This window comes from Phalacrocorax aristotelis, chromosome 15 (genome assembly GCF_949628215.1).
Source record: "Phalacrocorax aristotelis chromosome 15, bGulAri2.1, whole genome shotgun sequence".
NCBI lineage: Eukaryota > Metazoa > Chordata > Aves > Suliformes > Phalacrocoracidae > Phalacrocorax > Phalacrocorax aristotelis.
Genome location: NC_134290.1, coordinates 327644 through 344837, shown reverse-complemented (window position 1 = coordinate 344837; position 17194 = coordinate 327644). Strand labels below are relative to the sequence as shown.

At 37.9% G+C, this 17194-nt stretch overlaps 1 protein-coding gene across 8 annotated transcripts in view; it reads right to left on the bottom strand.

Annotated features, from left to right (window-relative positions):
- The window catches only part of CABIN1 (calcineurin binding protein 1), a 117259-nt gene that overhangs the window by 87100 nt on the left and 12965 nt on the right, over window positions 1-17194 (bottom strand). For all 8 annotated transcript variants that reach the window (XM_075110564.1, XM_075110560.1, XM_075110562.1 and 5 more), the window contains 10 exons: window positions 15921-15999; window positions 15489-15676; window positions 14102-14251; window positions 13164-13358; window positions 11843-12079; window positions 10201-10351; window positions 9848-9963; window positions 3316-3477; window positions 1524-1730; window positions 987-1132 (listed from right to left, as the gene is read on the bottom strand). In XM_075110564.1, the coding sequence (XP_074966665.1) occupies window positions 987-1132; window positions 1524-1730; window positions 3316-3477; window positions 9848-9963; window positions 10201-10351; window positions 11843-12079; window positions 13164-13358; window positions 14102-14251; window positions 15489-15676; window positions 15921-15999 (1631 nt within the window). The remainder of the gene's footprint in view (window positions 1-986; window positions 1133-1523; window positions 1731-3315; window positions 3478-9847; window positions 9964-10200; window positions 10352-11842; window positions 12080-13163; window positions 13359-14101; window positions 14252-15488; window positions 15677-15920; window positions 16000-17194) is intronic.

Genomic DNA, 17194 nt, shown 5'->3' with positions numbered 1-17194 from the left:
GTATCAAAACTACAGAAAACTGGGGGGAGGGGTGGTTGGTCATTTCTTTACCTGGCTTCAAACAGAAGTTTTAGCAATCTGCTAATCACAGCTCCCAGATTAGAAGATTCAATAACAATAAACTACAGCTATTTCCTCTGTAGATTTCACATGTAAAATTGCTCTGTGCCTTCACCTTTCCTTTTGTCTCTGTTATGTGACTAGATTTAGAAATAGTTTTCTTCTCTCAAATCTATCAAACTAGGGTTTCTGTCACTGACCCTGATCTATCAACTTCAAGGAGAATTAAAATGATAGCTAACATCTAATATGCAAACCCTATATTTAAGCAGTAAATGTAAATATTATTATTTAATTTCATTTTAGAAGACTTATTCAAAACATGCTTTATTTTCAAGATGAGAGAACTTAATCTTGGTGGTATTTCAGTAAATTGTAAAATATCAAGAAACAAGGTGGTTTAGTTTAAATATCACTTCAATACTTTACTTGAGATTGTATTTTCTGAGTAGTTCTCTAGCAGCAAGATCGATACGTTTAGAAAGAGGTTGGCCTACCCAGTTAATCCACTAAAGAATGCTATTTGTGCTGTAGCTATGCTATTAAACAGTGACATTTTTCATTCCTTGTCATGTATAAAACTGCCAAAACAAAAGGTAGAAAAGAGAGATATTTGTTTGCTGCTTCCCCTTCCCAGTTATTCTTGATTTTAATTTAGCTTCCCTGCCCTTTCATTTTCTGGTTTTAATTTCAAAACAATAAAATACTTAACACTAGGTTTTGGGTTTTGTTTGTTGAGCTGGTTTAGAGATGCCCTTAATTATACAATCAACCTATGATAATGGATTGCAAGCAGGTTTTTTAATTTGTTTCTTTTTTTTTTTTTAACTCCTGAAACCAAAATAAATGTCTTTTGTTGTCAGCTTTTCAATACTGAAAGAAGTGAGAAGAATGAATGATGCACAGCAGGATTCAATAATACTGACCTGTTTGGACAAATACAAATGTCATGCATGTAAAATTTAATGGCCTTAGACTGTTCTTTATTCTTGAAATGATAGTCAGCCAGAAGATAGTACAACTCAGTCACAACTGGTGGAGAATAGTCTGCACCATCCGGGAGAGACGGTACCTGAAAATATTAAAAAAAAAAAAAAAGGTTAATGTTAAATAATATGATCATATTAAATGAGCTGCACACTTGCTTCTTTCTTGTAGTAAAAGTAGCCTTTTCATCACAGAATATGAAGGTATTGAATACAAAGAGATATTCCACAGATACACAGAGCATTTACAAACACTAATGAACATCTCATACTGACTCTATATTGACCAATATTATATCTTGCCATTCCAAGACTAAAAGCTTTGGTGTTGTCATTCTTACTTCATTTAAAAGCAATTACCTGAGGAAACACAACATCATGGAATAAATAATTCCCCTATCTTAAAGTTAACATAAAAATAACAACAATAATTTTTTCTCCTTTCAATGTTTTTGTTTTTAAAGCAATTAATTATACCTTGCTGCATGTTCCTTCAATATAGGCAGATACAGTATCTAGGCTCAGCATAGGCTTGCCTGTTCGAGGAACAATTGTAGCAGTCTTCTTTAAAAGGTTGGCCAAATCAGCAGACACAGTACTGGTTTTGTAACTATCAAATTCTGGAAGAGTTTTAGGCTTAAAATATTCAAACATGAACAAAGCATCTTCCCATGTTAGATCAACCTGAAGAGGGAGGTAGACGAGAGGGGAAAAAAATTATCACAAATTCAAAAATTCAGAAGAGTACTAATGATAAGTTTCTATGGCTTTTCTAATTTTTAAGAATATACATATTACTCTAGTAGGAAATAAATTAAACCTCCCAAGAACAGAACAACTGAAAGTGTGACTAATTTATGCTGCTCACAAATATAGGATACTGCTCACTGATTTCACTGATTTAAAAGACTACGGTATTGGGCTGTAACTTAGCGTATATCACTGAAAAATAAAGTCATTCTACTTGCTTAGAAGAGTTGCTTAGCAAAGTTGTTTATAAGCAAGAATCAATTGCAAGCATCCTGAGTGATGCTGCGATCATGTGTAAGATATGGAGGAGAAAAGCTTTACACCTTCAATTTCAAACTCAAGTAAGAATAATGAATGAAATGGGAATAAGACAAAATTCTGAGACTCAAAATCTTCAAACTCTCTATAGAAATGTACTTTCAGTATCTATTCCTCTTTTTTTCCATCACTTTTCTTTCTTGAAAAGTTAAAAAGAAAAAAAATTAGTTCTCTTCTGCTAGAGTAAGTTTGTCTCTTTTTATTGTTCGTATTATTCTTTACAGTCAATTTTACTTCTGTACTGAAAACAGGGATGTCGCATTACTAAAAATCAATTTGTCAATGATTTCAATAAGAATTTTTAAAACAGATTTGTTTGGGGGGGGCAGAGTGTAATCTCCTTATACTTCCCTTTTTCTTAGTTATTCCCATTTTCTCATGATCTTAATTTTCTAACAGGTAAGTTTAAAAGCCAGAATTCACAAATATTCAATGAGTAATAACATAACAGTATTTCTGTACTTAAAAAGGTCTGTTCAAAGCAGCCAGACAACTGTTTTGCTTGTATGAAACCATTTTTCATTTATAATTTTATGATCACTTGGCATTTGGTAAATGCAAAAATCATCTAAGGTTTTTGAACAAAATCAATGATGTCTCAAGGCAGAGGACTGCTGACCTGCTTTTTCTGTGTCTTCCTTAATACTACAACCCTCCTCCCAAGGCCCCTCTTCCTCAATCCCTCTTCCCTTGTAGTTGGTCTTCTCCCAAACTCAACTGAATTTCACACATTTCTCTTAAACAGCTACCAGATATTTACCATCATAGATTTCAAAATAAGCTATAGTATAATTTACTTGCATAATTTTTAACAGTGACATTTTTCACATTCATAAACTGCAAGGCTGGCTGCTAAAGTTTTCTTCTCAAGCTGTATTTTTTTCCTCTAATTCTCCTCAAACTCGAACTTCTCTGTTGAAAACAGGAAAGTCATGGCTCAATAAAATTGATTTGTCAATAGCTTCAAAATGGCAGACAGTGTGAACAAGCCTAGCATTTCATTTCAAATATCTGACCCTCTATATTCAAAAAGGCTTCTATATTTTTAAAAACAGTTTCTTTTCTACAATATGTAAAATACTTATATTTTACAATGAAAAAGTAGTAATCTTTCTCCAAAATATATTAAGGTGCTTAAAACCAAACAAGGGGGTGTCTTCCATGACTTCAGGATATTCCACTGACATTAAATAATACATACCTGCTGTACTGAATGTTCTTCTAGGTACCTTGCCTTGCTTTTTTTGCTAGGGAATCCATATAAACAATAAAAACACTGTTCCAAGGCTGTTTCCAGCTCTTCTTTGTATGGATGAGTATCTTCAGAAGGGGATGCTGCAAGTTCTTTTTGTAGTACCTGAACCTACAACACCACAAATATCAATAAAAAAGTCATCTGCAAGCTGAAGATTGCTTTAAGTTACCTAGTTGTCTGAAGGCAGATGATGAAAATGACATTAAGGAACTACATGTATTTTTCCCCAGTTACAACCAAACATTACCCCTATTTCTGTAAACTAGTCTCACACAAGTAATCTCAGTGGCACTGTATCTGCAATAAAATGTTTTTATTTTTTCCCTAGGTTAATTCATGAACTCTTGTCTTTAATTAATAAGATTAGATATCAGCTTAATGTTTCAGACTTAAGATCATTCGAAGTTGTCCTCTACACACCAAGTAACAGCAATATGTCGTGTTTGTCCCCAGTATCAGAGTGCACCTTTCTATGTCTAAAGAAAACTCATCTGAGATGGCAGAAAAGGAATGCTTCTGCTATAAAAGTCATTTGGGAGACTGAAGGGTACAAAAAGTGTACATTTGCCTCTAAAGTTTTAGGAAGCTGTATACTACCAAAAGAGTTCTATTAACTGGTAAGTAATTTCCTTTAACATTTCTCTCTGATAGAAAGCATCAACTTTCATTTGTTCATTTTAGTTAGATCTGATTTCTCCAAATGAGCCACACCCATTCGTCAACACACCAGTTAACTTAGGAGTTTCCTCAACTGGAATTTTGCAGCCATAAATTGAAAAGGCAAAGCATTCACCTATTTGCAATTCATATAAAAGCTTATCATATTACTTCTACCATACTTCAGCTACCTGTTTATCACCATTTATAATTTTTCAACAGGTAGGATTGTAAGCTCAATTATTCATGCATATGATGCCTGCTACAATAAGCTTCTTATCTTGATTGGCTTTCCTGACACGACAAACACTGCACATCATTACAATGTGAAATTCTGTCATTCTACATGTAAGAAGCTCGTCTGTAAGTGCTGGGATTAACTATAAGATGTGAATTCTCTTCTGCTTAAGATCGGTGCTAAGAAGGTACCATTTATTAAGAGCCAAAATCCTGAAAAATAAGAGTAAAGACAATTCTTATAATGTCTCTCAATGAAATTTTGAGTAACAGCAATCATCTTTGACTCACACCAGACTTCTTCTGTAAGAATTTGTGAACAACATTTGAAAAGTACAGATTAATAAGTTGAAAGGAAAATGTAAGCATCACAGGATACTGTAACAAAAGCATGATATTCCTGCTGCTGCCAACAAAATCACATCTAACACCAGTAACAGAATTCTCCCTTGAACAGTGTCCAAAACAATCTCCCATGTTCTTATTCAGCTTTTAAATTCTTAGCAGTAATCCAGATTTGTCCTTAGTAATTCAGACTTCGACTATTGCCAGATTAACTACACATTAACATCATCTCTCACACACCACCTTCAGCCACAAGCAGTACATTGTACTTCAGCAGACAATTCACCTACAGAAGGTGATAATGTAACACTAGTGTATAAAGTACACTTTTAACGTTCTTGAAGCTGCCTTTCTCTTCAAATAATAAATCCAACTTTATCTTTGTCTTTCCTTACCCTTCCAACATCCTCTTGTCTCTGAAAACCAAATACTTTGTGCTGAATAATACCATATCAAATTTTAGTTTAAGAATTGGGCAATTTTGTGACTGAAAACTGAAGATTTTGTTTGAAGTACCTGATGACATTTGCAAAGATCTAGCTGTAAATACATTCACAGCGCTCAGTTATCTGTCATTTATCCAGGTTCACAGAGCATACTATCAGACAGCCCAGGTTGTGGATACAGGCACACCATACAGACACAATTCACATTCATCACTTGGAAGCTGCATCTGAGGGCAAGCTGAAGTCTGGAAAGAGGCTATCTATTTTCATGAAGCACAGTGCCTGAGCTAATAAGCCCTCTGGACCCAATGCAGAGGCAACTCAGGTGTATCAGCAATATACTCCTAATACCAGGGAGACTGAGGAGGGTAGGATGCAGAAGTAATCTAGTAGTCCTATACTGAATCAGCCTTGGCTCAAAGACTGTTCATTAGCTCCAGCCCTACCAGGGTGAGCAGACTCCTGCAGAACTCCTCAGGCTGTCCACACCATCCTTTCTAGCTGTCTAAATTACTGTTCTGGACATACTGATGCTCAAATACAGAGGTAGATGGGGTCTGGCACTGAGCTGTGGCTATTAAGCTCCAGGGAGTGCTCAAAAGGGAAATTAAGAGATTCCTGAGTAGCTCTATACAGAACTAATCATTATTTTCTCTTGGCTGAAGGTAATAAACCTCAATGAAGTCAAGCTAAATCTGTGAAGTGTCACTGAAATATCCCTGGAGAGCACTGCCCAGTAAATGACATGGTACTGTATTATCTGGGTTGTCCCAACAGCCAGGCTATCCCAGACTGCCAGTACAGTTAAAAGCTGACTGCACTTCACTTTCTAAGCTAAGGATAAAGTAAGGGAACAGCAATACACATAGAAATATTCTCCTTCAACCATGGGAAATTTCTTTTCTGGTGTAACAACTAGACCTCAAGGACCAATCTTAAAAAGGTCAACAATGAGTGGGTAACTCCTTTCATCTAATAATGATACAGCATTACTGCCCAGACACTCATTTCTGAAGCATATTAGATCTTCTAACATATCCAGCTAAACAATAGAGCAAAGAACACAAGGAAGGACAGGAATGAAGTAACTCTTCATTCTCATCATCTTTGTTTAGCAGATGAACTCTGTATGTATATTTGAAGTTACACATAGTTAACAACATGAAAACAATAGAATTACTTCCCCCCCCACCCCCCAGCCTGCAGTATGAAAATCAAGGCAGGTATAATCAAATGTGACTCATTTTCACCAGCAGAACAGCCAGATACATCACAGCTTTAGGACCAAATCCAGGTAACACCATGTGGTCTGTGACCTATCAACAGCATTCCAGATGTGTAGCTGAGGACAGACAATGGTCTGCAAATCTTTACTCTTGTAATTTGGAAGAAACAAATAACCAAGTTTAACTGCAAAATTCAGAACTGTATTTTCCTGTCTGACAGTTAAATATACTCTTTTACATGTTAAATAGTATTTACGTATATCAAAAATGTGCAAACTTTATGTAACACTTGACAAATTCGGTTCTGTGAAGCGAGCAACTTATTTAGAATCACTAAGACAAGATGAATATGGAATCCCACTGGGTTATTTTAGCAACCATTTTGAAGAAGTAACACTACTGTTTTTTCAGCTTGTGAATGATGTATAGTATTATCAGACCACTTGCTATTCCTGCTTGTCTTTCAAATCTTAGGAACAAAATAAAATACTAGTGCAAGTAAAACAGAGCGGAAAAATCAGAAGAAAAGAATAATTCCCAGCAAGGTAAGTCTACAGAACAATGGGAATTATGACAGGAAGTAAACTATTCTCAGGTTTATTTTCAATTTTATATCAATGAACTCAAGAGTTAATTTCTATTACTTGCCAGATTTTAGAAAACTGACTTCCAGAGAACATAACTTCTTATTCTTTTATTCAGGAATTTTATTCTTTTTATTCAGGATAACTTCTTGAGCCAGGTAATATAGACAGCCCTACCCGAGGAGATGCAATACTAGACCTGATGGTCACCGATGAAAGTCAGCTCATCGGTGATGTCAAGACTGGAGGCAGCCTGGGCTGCATCAACCATGCATTGCTGGAGTTTACGTTCCCAAGGGATATGGGAAAATCGAGGAGTAGAGTCAGGATCCTAAATTTTAGGAAAGCGGCCTTCCAGCTCTTCAAGGAGTTACTCAGCAGGAGCCCCTGGGAAACGGTCTGCAGGGGCAAGGGAACAGAGGAGAGCTGACAGATCTTTAAGGACGTGTTCCATACAGCGCAGAAGCTCTCAGCTCCCAGGTGTAAGAAGTCAGGCAAGGAAGGGAAGAGACCAGCATGGCTGAGTTGAGACATGTTAGTCAAGCTAAAGAGAAAGAGGGAACTGCACAGGCAGAGGAAGCAGGGACAGGTATCCTGGGAAGAGTATAGGGACACTGCCCGGTTGTGTAGGGATGGGGTCAGGAGGACCAAGGCATGGCCAGAGCTGAGTTTGGCAAGGGGTGCAAAGAACAACAAGAAAGGCTTCTACAGGTACATCAAGCAGAGAAGGAAAGTCAAAGAAAGCGTACTCCTGCTGATGAACAGGAATGGTGGCCTAATATCAACAGATGAGGAGATGGCTGAGGTACTCACAACTTTTTTGGCTCAGTCTTCACTGGTAACCTCTCTCCTCACCCCTCCCAAGCCGATGGACCGCAGGATGGAGACCAGGGAGCTAAACCCCCTCCCACTGTAAGGGAAGATCAGGTTCGTGACCGCCTGAGGAACCTGGATATACACAGGTCTATGGGACCTGACGAGATGGACCCCAGAGTCCTGAGGGAACTGGCTGATGGAGTTGCTAAGCCACTCTCCGTCATATTTGAAAAGTCATGGCAGTCAGGGGAAGTCCCTGGGGAGCGGAGAAAGGGAAACATTGTGCCCGTCTTTAAAAAGGGTAGAAGGGAGGATCCAGGGAAATACTGTCCTGTCAGCCTCCCCTCTGTGCCTGGGAAGATCATGGAACAGATCCTCCTAGAAGCTATGCTAAGGCACGCGGAGGACAGGGAGGTGAGCTGAGGCAGCCAGCACGGCTTCACCAAGGGCAAGTCCTGCCTGACCAACCTTGTGGCCTTCTATGATGGAGTGACTACATCGTTGGACAAGAGAAGAGCTACGGATGTCATCAATCTGGATTTCTGTAAGGCCTTTGACACGGTCCCCCACAGCATCCTTCTCTCTAAACTGGAGAGATACGGTTTTGATGGGTGGATAAGGAACTGGCTGGATGGTCGCATCCAGGGGGTAGTGGTCAATGGCTCAATGTCCAGATGGAGACTGGTGATGAGTGGTGTCCCTCAGGGGTCTGTACTGGGACAGGTACTATTTAATATCTTCATCAGTGACATAGACAGTGGGATTGAGTGCACCCACAGCAAGTTTGCAGGTGACACCAAGCTGAGTGGTACAGCTGACACACCAGAAGGACGGGATGTCATCCAGAGAGACCTGGACAAGCTGGAGAGGTGGGCCTGTGAGAACCTCATGAGGTTCAACAAGGCCAAGCGCAAGGTCCTACACCTGGGTTGGGGCAACCCCCAGTATCAATACAGGCTGGGGGATGAAGGGATTGAGAGCAGCCCTACGAAGAAGGACTTGGGGGTATTGGTGAACAAAAGGCTGGACATGAGCCAACAACATACGCTTGCAGCCCAGAAAGCCAATTGTATCCTGGGCTGGATCGAAAGAAGCATGGCCAGCAGGTTCAGAGAGGCGATTCTGCCCCTCTGCTCACTCTGCTGAGACCCTACCTGGAGCACTGTGTCCAGCTCTGGAGCCCTCAGCACAAGAAGGACACGGACCTGTTGGAGCAGGTCCAGAGAAGGCCACAAAAATGCTCCAAGGGCTGGATCACCTCTCCTATGAGGACAGGCTGAGAGAGTTGGGGTTGTACAGCCTGGAGAAGAGAAGGTTGTGGGGAGACCTTACTGAGTCCTTTCAGTACTTAAAGGGGGACTATAGGAAGGATGGGGGCAATCTCTTTAGCAAGGCCTGTTGTGAAAGGACAAGGGGTGATGGTTTTAAACTAAAGGAGGGTAGATTTAGACTGGATATAAGGGAAAAACTGTTTATAATGAGGGCGGTGAAACACTGGCCCAGGTTGCCTAGAGAGGTGGTGGAGGCCCCATCAAGGTCAGGCTGGCTGGGGTTCTGAGCAACCTGATCTAGTTGAAGATGTCCCTGCTCACTGCAGGGGTGTTGGACTAGATGACCTCTATAGGTCCCTTCCAACCTAAACCATTCTATGATTACCTCTGTTTATTTTTAAAGTGGAGAAGATGCATCTTCCGAAGTTAAGCACCACAAAATTCAAGTCATTCAGCTGAAGTTTTATCATAAGCAGTGGCTTATACAGGCTCACATTTCTCCTAAGTGCTCAGAATAATCACTTAACACTTCTCCAGTGCTTTGTCTTTCAGGGCAAGGTAGATCATTAACTAATTCCCACTTAAGATGTTTTTCTAGTACAGAATAGGTTATCCAAAGGCATCTCTTGTCTGATAAAAAGCCCTGTTTAGAAAGCATACTGATGGACAAGGGTCCAGAATAACGAGCCTTTGCTCTTCAGATTAAACTGACTGAAACATTTGTGTGTTTGTCTGGGAGAAGAAAAGTGGCTTTAAGAGTGAATTTTTAACATGAAGACAAGGCAATAAACAATCTAATGTAACTTTGAAGTTGTTCCCTGCTTTGAGATGGGGTTGTCTAGATCATTTTCAGAGGTCCCTTCCAACCTAAATTATTGTACGATGCTAACACTTACATAGAACTTGAGAAGAGCACCATCTGAATTGCAACACCAGGATCTTCTTCCCAAATACTCATGAGCAGTGTTCAGCAGCATGAGTGAAGAAGGCAACATAGGGGTATCAGGACACACTGGAAGAAAGAAGTTGGTAAATATTTAAGTAACACAGAACTGACTTAAATCCAACTAGCCAATGCTTCATCTGGCAAAAAGACGTTTCCTCAGTGAATAAGAAAGTGATGTTTGCATACTGCTCTACTCCCTTCAGCCAGCAAGATAAGCTGACAAACAAGTATTTTATTATTTGTATTCCAGAGCTAGATGGTAAGGAGCTCAACTCCATATGTAAAAGTGTATCATTAACTCACCTTCTCCTTGGTTCTGCTGCTGCTGGCAGCAAAGGGATTGAAAAGCATCTTCCTCATGCTGGATGATCCTGTGCAGGATAATCCATGGAAGCACTGAGGAAACGTATGGTTCTTTTGGTTCTTCCTGGACTGCCATGCTGCAGTCTATGATCTAATAAAGAAACAGGTATTATACCAACAAAGTGATAAGAAATAAAAGTCAGATGTGAATCCTTTCTAACAACCCGAAGTTTGTAATGCATTTTATCCTAAGGAAATAATATAAAGTTGAGTCGCAGCTTCTCACAATGAGTGGTGGTAAAAAAGTCCTACAAATAAGGTCAGCCGGTATGGGGAAGGGTAGATGATCATTTCCTCTACCCTGACATTCCTCTTGCATCATCGTTTTCCAACTAATTATTTCTCTGTTAATATTGTACACAAACAACTCAAAGTAAGCAAACATGCAGCATAAATTCTTAGTGTTAGTAGGCCTCATTACTGTACAAGAAATTTATCTACAGCCCAGCAAGGAAGAGGAACTTAGTTAAAAGTATTCCTGAATTCTTTACCAGATCTTACAACAACTGTTAAAGACCAACTAGAATCATCAACACATGCTACATAAATGATGTAACTGAATAAATTCTGAGCAACACAATACTGTGTCATGGAACTGTTGCCCTACCATTTCTCATAGACGACTGCCCATGTTATTGCCACAGTGCCAGAAATTTCTGAAGTCCTACACTTTTCTCACATTCTTTCACAATAGTTTTTCTATTGGTATTTATGTAGACAAAGAATCATATTTATTATTATTACAGAAACCATTTAGGATATTACAATGAATACTCTGTTCTCCAGAATTCCATTACATTCCATAACAGTGACACACATACAACTTTACACAATGAGAGTATGATTTTGTGAGGAGTGAAGGTCCTTGGCTTTTACTGAAGTAAACGGAGATTTGAGAGTTGCAAGCACATCGAATTTTGACATTAACTAGACTAGCTTCTTAACAGAACTGAGAGTCTGCCTGAACTGGAAAATATTCATTCAGTAGTTCTAAGGTTTGAAAGTACCTCCTCTTTAAAAGGGTAAAATTAGCTGTATTCATAATGCTAGAAACAGTCCTTACAACACCTTTTTTCCTGCCCTCTTCTCATCACCCTCTCTGTTTTTACTGCAAAAACCCTTAGCATGGCCAGCACTGGCAAGCAGCTCTACCATGTTCGTAAGGCTTACAGGATCTTGTCTTCTAGCCCAAAGCACATACAGCCAAGATCAGCGCCCTAACTTATAAACTGCATGCAGCCAGCTCAATCAGTCTTCGTATTATCACAATTTCAAACAGTGTAAGAAAATAGTGTCGCTCCTTGGGTTACCTTACTACCATTCTTTGATTATTTTAGGCAGCTTGGTGTTTGAAGGTACCTGTTGTTACTGATTCTAGCACAGGTGTGCTCAGTGCATCTCTAACACACTGAAATGAAAATTAAGATTAGGAAGGTAACATTCATCTTCCTCCAATTTCCCCCCAACAAAAATGTAACCCAAAATGTCACTGCAAGTGGGTGGCAATTCAGATATCATCTGTATCATGTCTGAATGCCTATAGCACACAACACCTCTTTCCTAGTGCAGGTGAATGGGTTACCTGAATCAGGTTGTTTGTTAATCGAATGAGGCTTGGTGTTATGGAAGAGTCTTTCAGGATGCTGTTGACCGATGATATTGAAGTATCTATTCCTTTGAGGAGTTGTGTTACTGTAGCAACCCACTCTTCTTTAGCAGAGGTTGCTGTCATATTAATCATCTGCTGAATTGCTTCGTTCAAGGCAACTTCTGAGTGTTCAAAGCATTGCTTGTAATCTTTCAGTTTGAGCAGGGAGTCCTAGGGAATGTAAATACAAAAAAAAAGAAATCTACGGATCAAGGGTTTGTTTAAAACCATGAATGCACAGCAAGGCAAAGTAGCACACTGTATACAGTTAATGTGGTTACTTTAATGAAATGGTAACAGAACACCTTTAAATATGACATTAAAAAAAGGACAGTAGGAGGTGCATAGACTCTGGATGACAAATATACAAGTAGGATCTAGATTTTAAAAATAACATCACTGAATCTTTCTGCTTTTAATAAGAGATGCAAGAAAAAAAATATTGAGGGAAGGGATGGCTGTAGGTCTAAAATTCTAATAATATGCAGTTAAACAGAGGCCATACAGAAAGAGGGTTTGGATCTTCATGATCTTGTGCTACTATTTTATTACTTCATAAATTACAAACATAAGGCTAGCGCTATAGCAACATCCTCCTGCTTCTTTCTGGTCTGCCAAGTTTGGGGTATGGAGACTGTAAGATTTGGTTCAGTCCATCAGTGGATTTTTGCACAACATTTTTTCCCCCCAGACAACCTGATAGGCTCAAATTGTTCCTATAGCTGAGTGCATTTGTACACTTATTTTCAGAGTGTCAAATGGACTAAGTCTATAGCAATTTTACTGGATGTATCTATCAACAGTTTGTCATTCATGCACGACAGATACACTACATCATATAAATCATTCATATGCTAGATATATTTTTGGTTTCAGACTGGTTGTAAATCACCATATAGTCAACACCAGCAAAAGCAGGAAGTAGTCACATCAGATGCAGACAGCATGAATCCATCCATAAGATGTCTTAGCAAATGACTGAAATTATCTGAATTTACAACTTTTCTGGTGATTTCATGGAGGCCTCAGACATCTTGTATCTTTAGCCACATTCTCAGATAGCAAAAGCTGGCATATTGTTAATGATACTGATAAAGCTATGCTGTTCAGACCATTTACAGATTTGGTTCCATGTTCTGCTTTGTAAATAAGACTTGTTAACCATTAACACTCCCTCTAGAAATCCTTTCAACCTATTTTCAGGAATAATTCTTAATCCTTTACTAAAAAAGATTTTTGAAGGAACAAAACAAACCTGTAGGAGAAGCAGCTGTGCTGGTCTCTCTGGTATGGATGTTACAAACTCCAGATGTTTTGCTCTGCCATAACCATTGAAGCATAGTGTTGGACGAAGCAGATGCACCACTGCATTATAATCCCCTGCCTCATACAGTCGCTGGATCTCTTCCAAAGACTGGCATCTCTCCAGAGATTTTAGGTTCTTTTCAATCTGCGAACATCACAGATGCCACAATCCAACTTTCATTTTGTCTTCACATGCATTTGACTACTGACATTTCTCCTAGCAGTTTAGCAGTAAATCTATGTGAACTCTATGGCTACATCCATGAATATAAACCAGGAAGAAAACATGTACTATGTAACACTTCATCCACTCCACATTATTTATTACATAGTATATGATTTTAGTGCTATAAAGATTTTAAACTTTTTTGCCTCAAATCCCAAAATCACACATTTCTGTGCTGCAAGAATACATCCATCAGATGGACTTCAAAGCAAAGACAGCATCTCCTGAGTTGGATTTTGTCCCCCAGAATAGCAACAGAAAGAAGATGGACACCTCCTTGTTTAAAAGTTTATGCAAATTGTTATGAGGAACACAGACTGCTGAAGTAAAGTGCTCATTTAAGCAAAGGTGAAGTTTATGTTTAAGAACAGAAAATAAAACATTAACCTAATAATCTACTGTTCTACATGCAGCTGCTCTAATATTTTTATTTTGCCTAAAAGCAATCTTAAGTTGTATGGAACCAACAGATCCAAAAGGCGTCTTTTTGAAAAGGAGATGATGACCTTGACATCATTATTGAACTATGAACCTGTCTTTTCACTTAGAAAAATTCTAGGTCAGATATGGTAAACTTCCATCACAAAAGAGCAAATTCATAGATTACCTTTGAAACTGGAAGGGGTGGAGCGGGGAGAATATGCCTGCAAATTAATTCTTACCTCTTCTAAAGAAACAACAGAATCAACATGTAGGTTCGGTAACCGTATTACGGTGCTGCAGTCATTGCCGGCTTTAGCTTGCATTGTAGTGGAGCTCTGTAGCATTTCAGTGCAGATATCATAGTTTTCAAGTGCCTGTTCCATGTCTCCCTATGGAAACAGTACAGATTAAAACCAAAAACCCTAGCATTTTGTCTGCAGCAAGGGTTTCTAAAGCATGTAGAAAATGTTCAAACTCAATGCAGGCACTGCCAGTGCAATTACTGTACATCCTCCCAAATAAAAAAAAAAAATCCAACTGACAATCTCAAATTACAAAATATTTTAAGAGGCAGTACATCTTACCAGTGATTTTAATAACAGGTAAAACAAGTCAGAGAAATAGAATTCAGCTTGCATAAATCTGAAAGATTAATTTGGATTGCTAAAATCCTTTCATTTAAAAACACAGAAGAGTGAAACAGTAGAAATAACTCTTCCATTTTTTACAAATAAAAACATTGAGTCAAGAAACATTCTTCTACTCTGCAAAGTCCAGCTGAAGTAGATACTGAGGCTGAGTGGTCAGGAAATGAATGCAAGCTGCACAGGCAAAATATAACTCTGTATATCTAAAGAAAAAAATGGCTGTAACCATATAGGAACTCCCACTTTTTCCTCAGGAAAGTTTATTATTAGGAATCCTTAGATGCAAAAAGTAAGAACAGAAGGAACTGGTTAGTTCAAACTTATGAAACTGACTCACATTATTAGTTGACAATTGCCTTAAACATAATTGATGCATAAACAAACTCTTTGATGTACTGAGGAAGCAGTGCTTAGAGGAAAAAAAATCTGGAATCAAGTAACATTTCTTTCAAATTATTCCCTTAGTGATAAGTTTAAAATCCTCTGCTTCAAAATCTGCATATTAAATTAAACATCTCCAAAAGAAGAATCATGCTACCTTGAAAAAGCAGAGGGGAGAGTAATTAAACATATGGTCTGTTTCAGCTGAAAGCTGCATTTTGGACTGTCTGGGACTTTGGTAGTATTCACTAGTCCATGTCCCCAAAAATCCATATTCTGCAGCTACAGAATACTACTCCAAATAACTTTGGCCCAAATATATTTTTTTTAAGCTGAACATGAGCTAATTTAAACAAAGACTTACGTATTAAACATATCTGAATATTAGCTTAGCATGTGAGACCTCCTACTTCATTTCCACTTCTACTCTTAGGGATAGTTAATTATATTTAAAAGTAAAATGAAATCACTCTTGTTTGGAGCTGATTTTATCAACGTTTAAATGAGCTGAGATTCCTGAATCAGCTGTAGCATCTCTGAAAAACATTGATTTTAATTTGGGAAAAGTTTTATTCGTGAAATCAAAAGTAAAACAAACCTGCAGTGCTAGAAAGCGAGCTTTCAGCCAATACACCCGAGTGACAAACTCCATCCAGCCTTCCTCAAATAAATCTCGCTGTGAGGATGCAAATGACAGCTGCAACAGGTCTCCCAAGAAATTGGTTCCTGGGAAGTCAGGACCAAACTTTCCATTCACAGAGGCAGCATGGCAATTTCGTGGAGAAACTGCAAATCAATCCATTACATTTTATCATAAGGTTACTAGCATCCCATGAAAAGAGTCCCACATACTAGTATTACAAAAGTTCTACTCTACTTTAAGGCAAACGATTGATAGACCAATAAAATATAGATCTGAAAAATATTCATTAAGGAAAAATACCTCCCAAATCCCATTAATTCCTGGAAACATTTCTTCATATACCTTTAGTGTGTTTAGAGTATGAAGAAAGTAATATCCAATTCTCACCTGTAGAGCTCTTCCCTTTTGTCATTAGCCACTGATCTAATTGCAGCTCCATGCAAGAAACGCTCATCAACATCATATCCTTCAGAAAAAAGTATGGAGATATCAAAAAAGAATATACCCCCAAAAAGTCCCCACCACTATATTTGCAATTTAATTCAAAGAAAACCTTCAACTTATCCTCTTGGGATTTCTATTCCCAAACTATAACTACTTACTCCTCTGTCTAGATGTCTATAATAGCATTTACCAATCAACAGGTACAAAACAAAATAATACTTAGAAGGAACATTATGAAAAAATTAAAAATCTGAGCTCATAAAAGAAGGTAGTCAGAACAGCATTGCCTCATGTTAGAAAAAACTTACATCCTTATTTTTGTATCTGCCTGAAATAAAACTATATTATATTGCTAAATCATGCTAAAAGCATGTTTGCAGAATACAGCAGAAGTACTGATATTTCAGAAATAAAGTCTATATCCTATAATTTTTCCAGATTTATCTCCATGAGACCGAGTATGTACTCTAGCCTTATCAGCTTATTATTGTTTGCTGGATAAAGTTCAGGAGTGTATTAAAAATCACATCACCGTGGATCTCTGCCAGGTAGTTTTGTGAAGAATATACTATTTTCTGATTAAATTCATAGAACTAAAGGCTACAAATCCAGCTGTAAAAACCAGGTGCTTGTGAAAAGGTTCAAAAGTACGCCTTACCAGAATAGCCCTTTACAATCTTAAAAACCTGGATTTATTACACGCAGGATAGCTTGCACATGAAGTTTTAAGTAAATTCAAGGATGAAAAATAATAGCCAAGCATGAGGACAGTGATTTTTAATAGTATAGCTACAAAGTCTTGACTTTTTAAATTTTATATACAAGCACGCAGTTATGCAGTCATAATGAGAACCAAGGGAATACATTTATAAATAGATTTACATTTGTTTAAAAAAAGGGTATGTATATATGAAAAATGTATGGAAATAAAAAATTCACAGATGTATATAAAATTAACATCTGCTACATAGTGATACTTTAGTTTATAAAACAAACTAAGTCAATGGAACATAGTTTTCAGAATTCACTTTTCATTTGCAAAAATGTATCAACACTGTTGATCTGAACAAAAATATTTCAAATTGCAGTCATACCAAAGGCAAACAACTTTCCAAATGAATACACAGTGCTAACATTAAAAAGATAACATAGGCAGGCTCAGTGGACAAGAAGTATCAGTACTGGTTTTATAATTATAATTGTGTCACTAAGCCTGT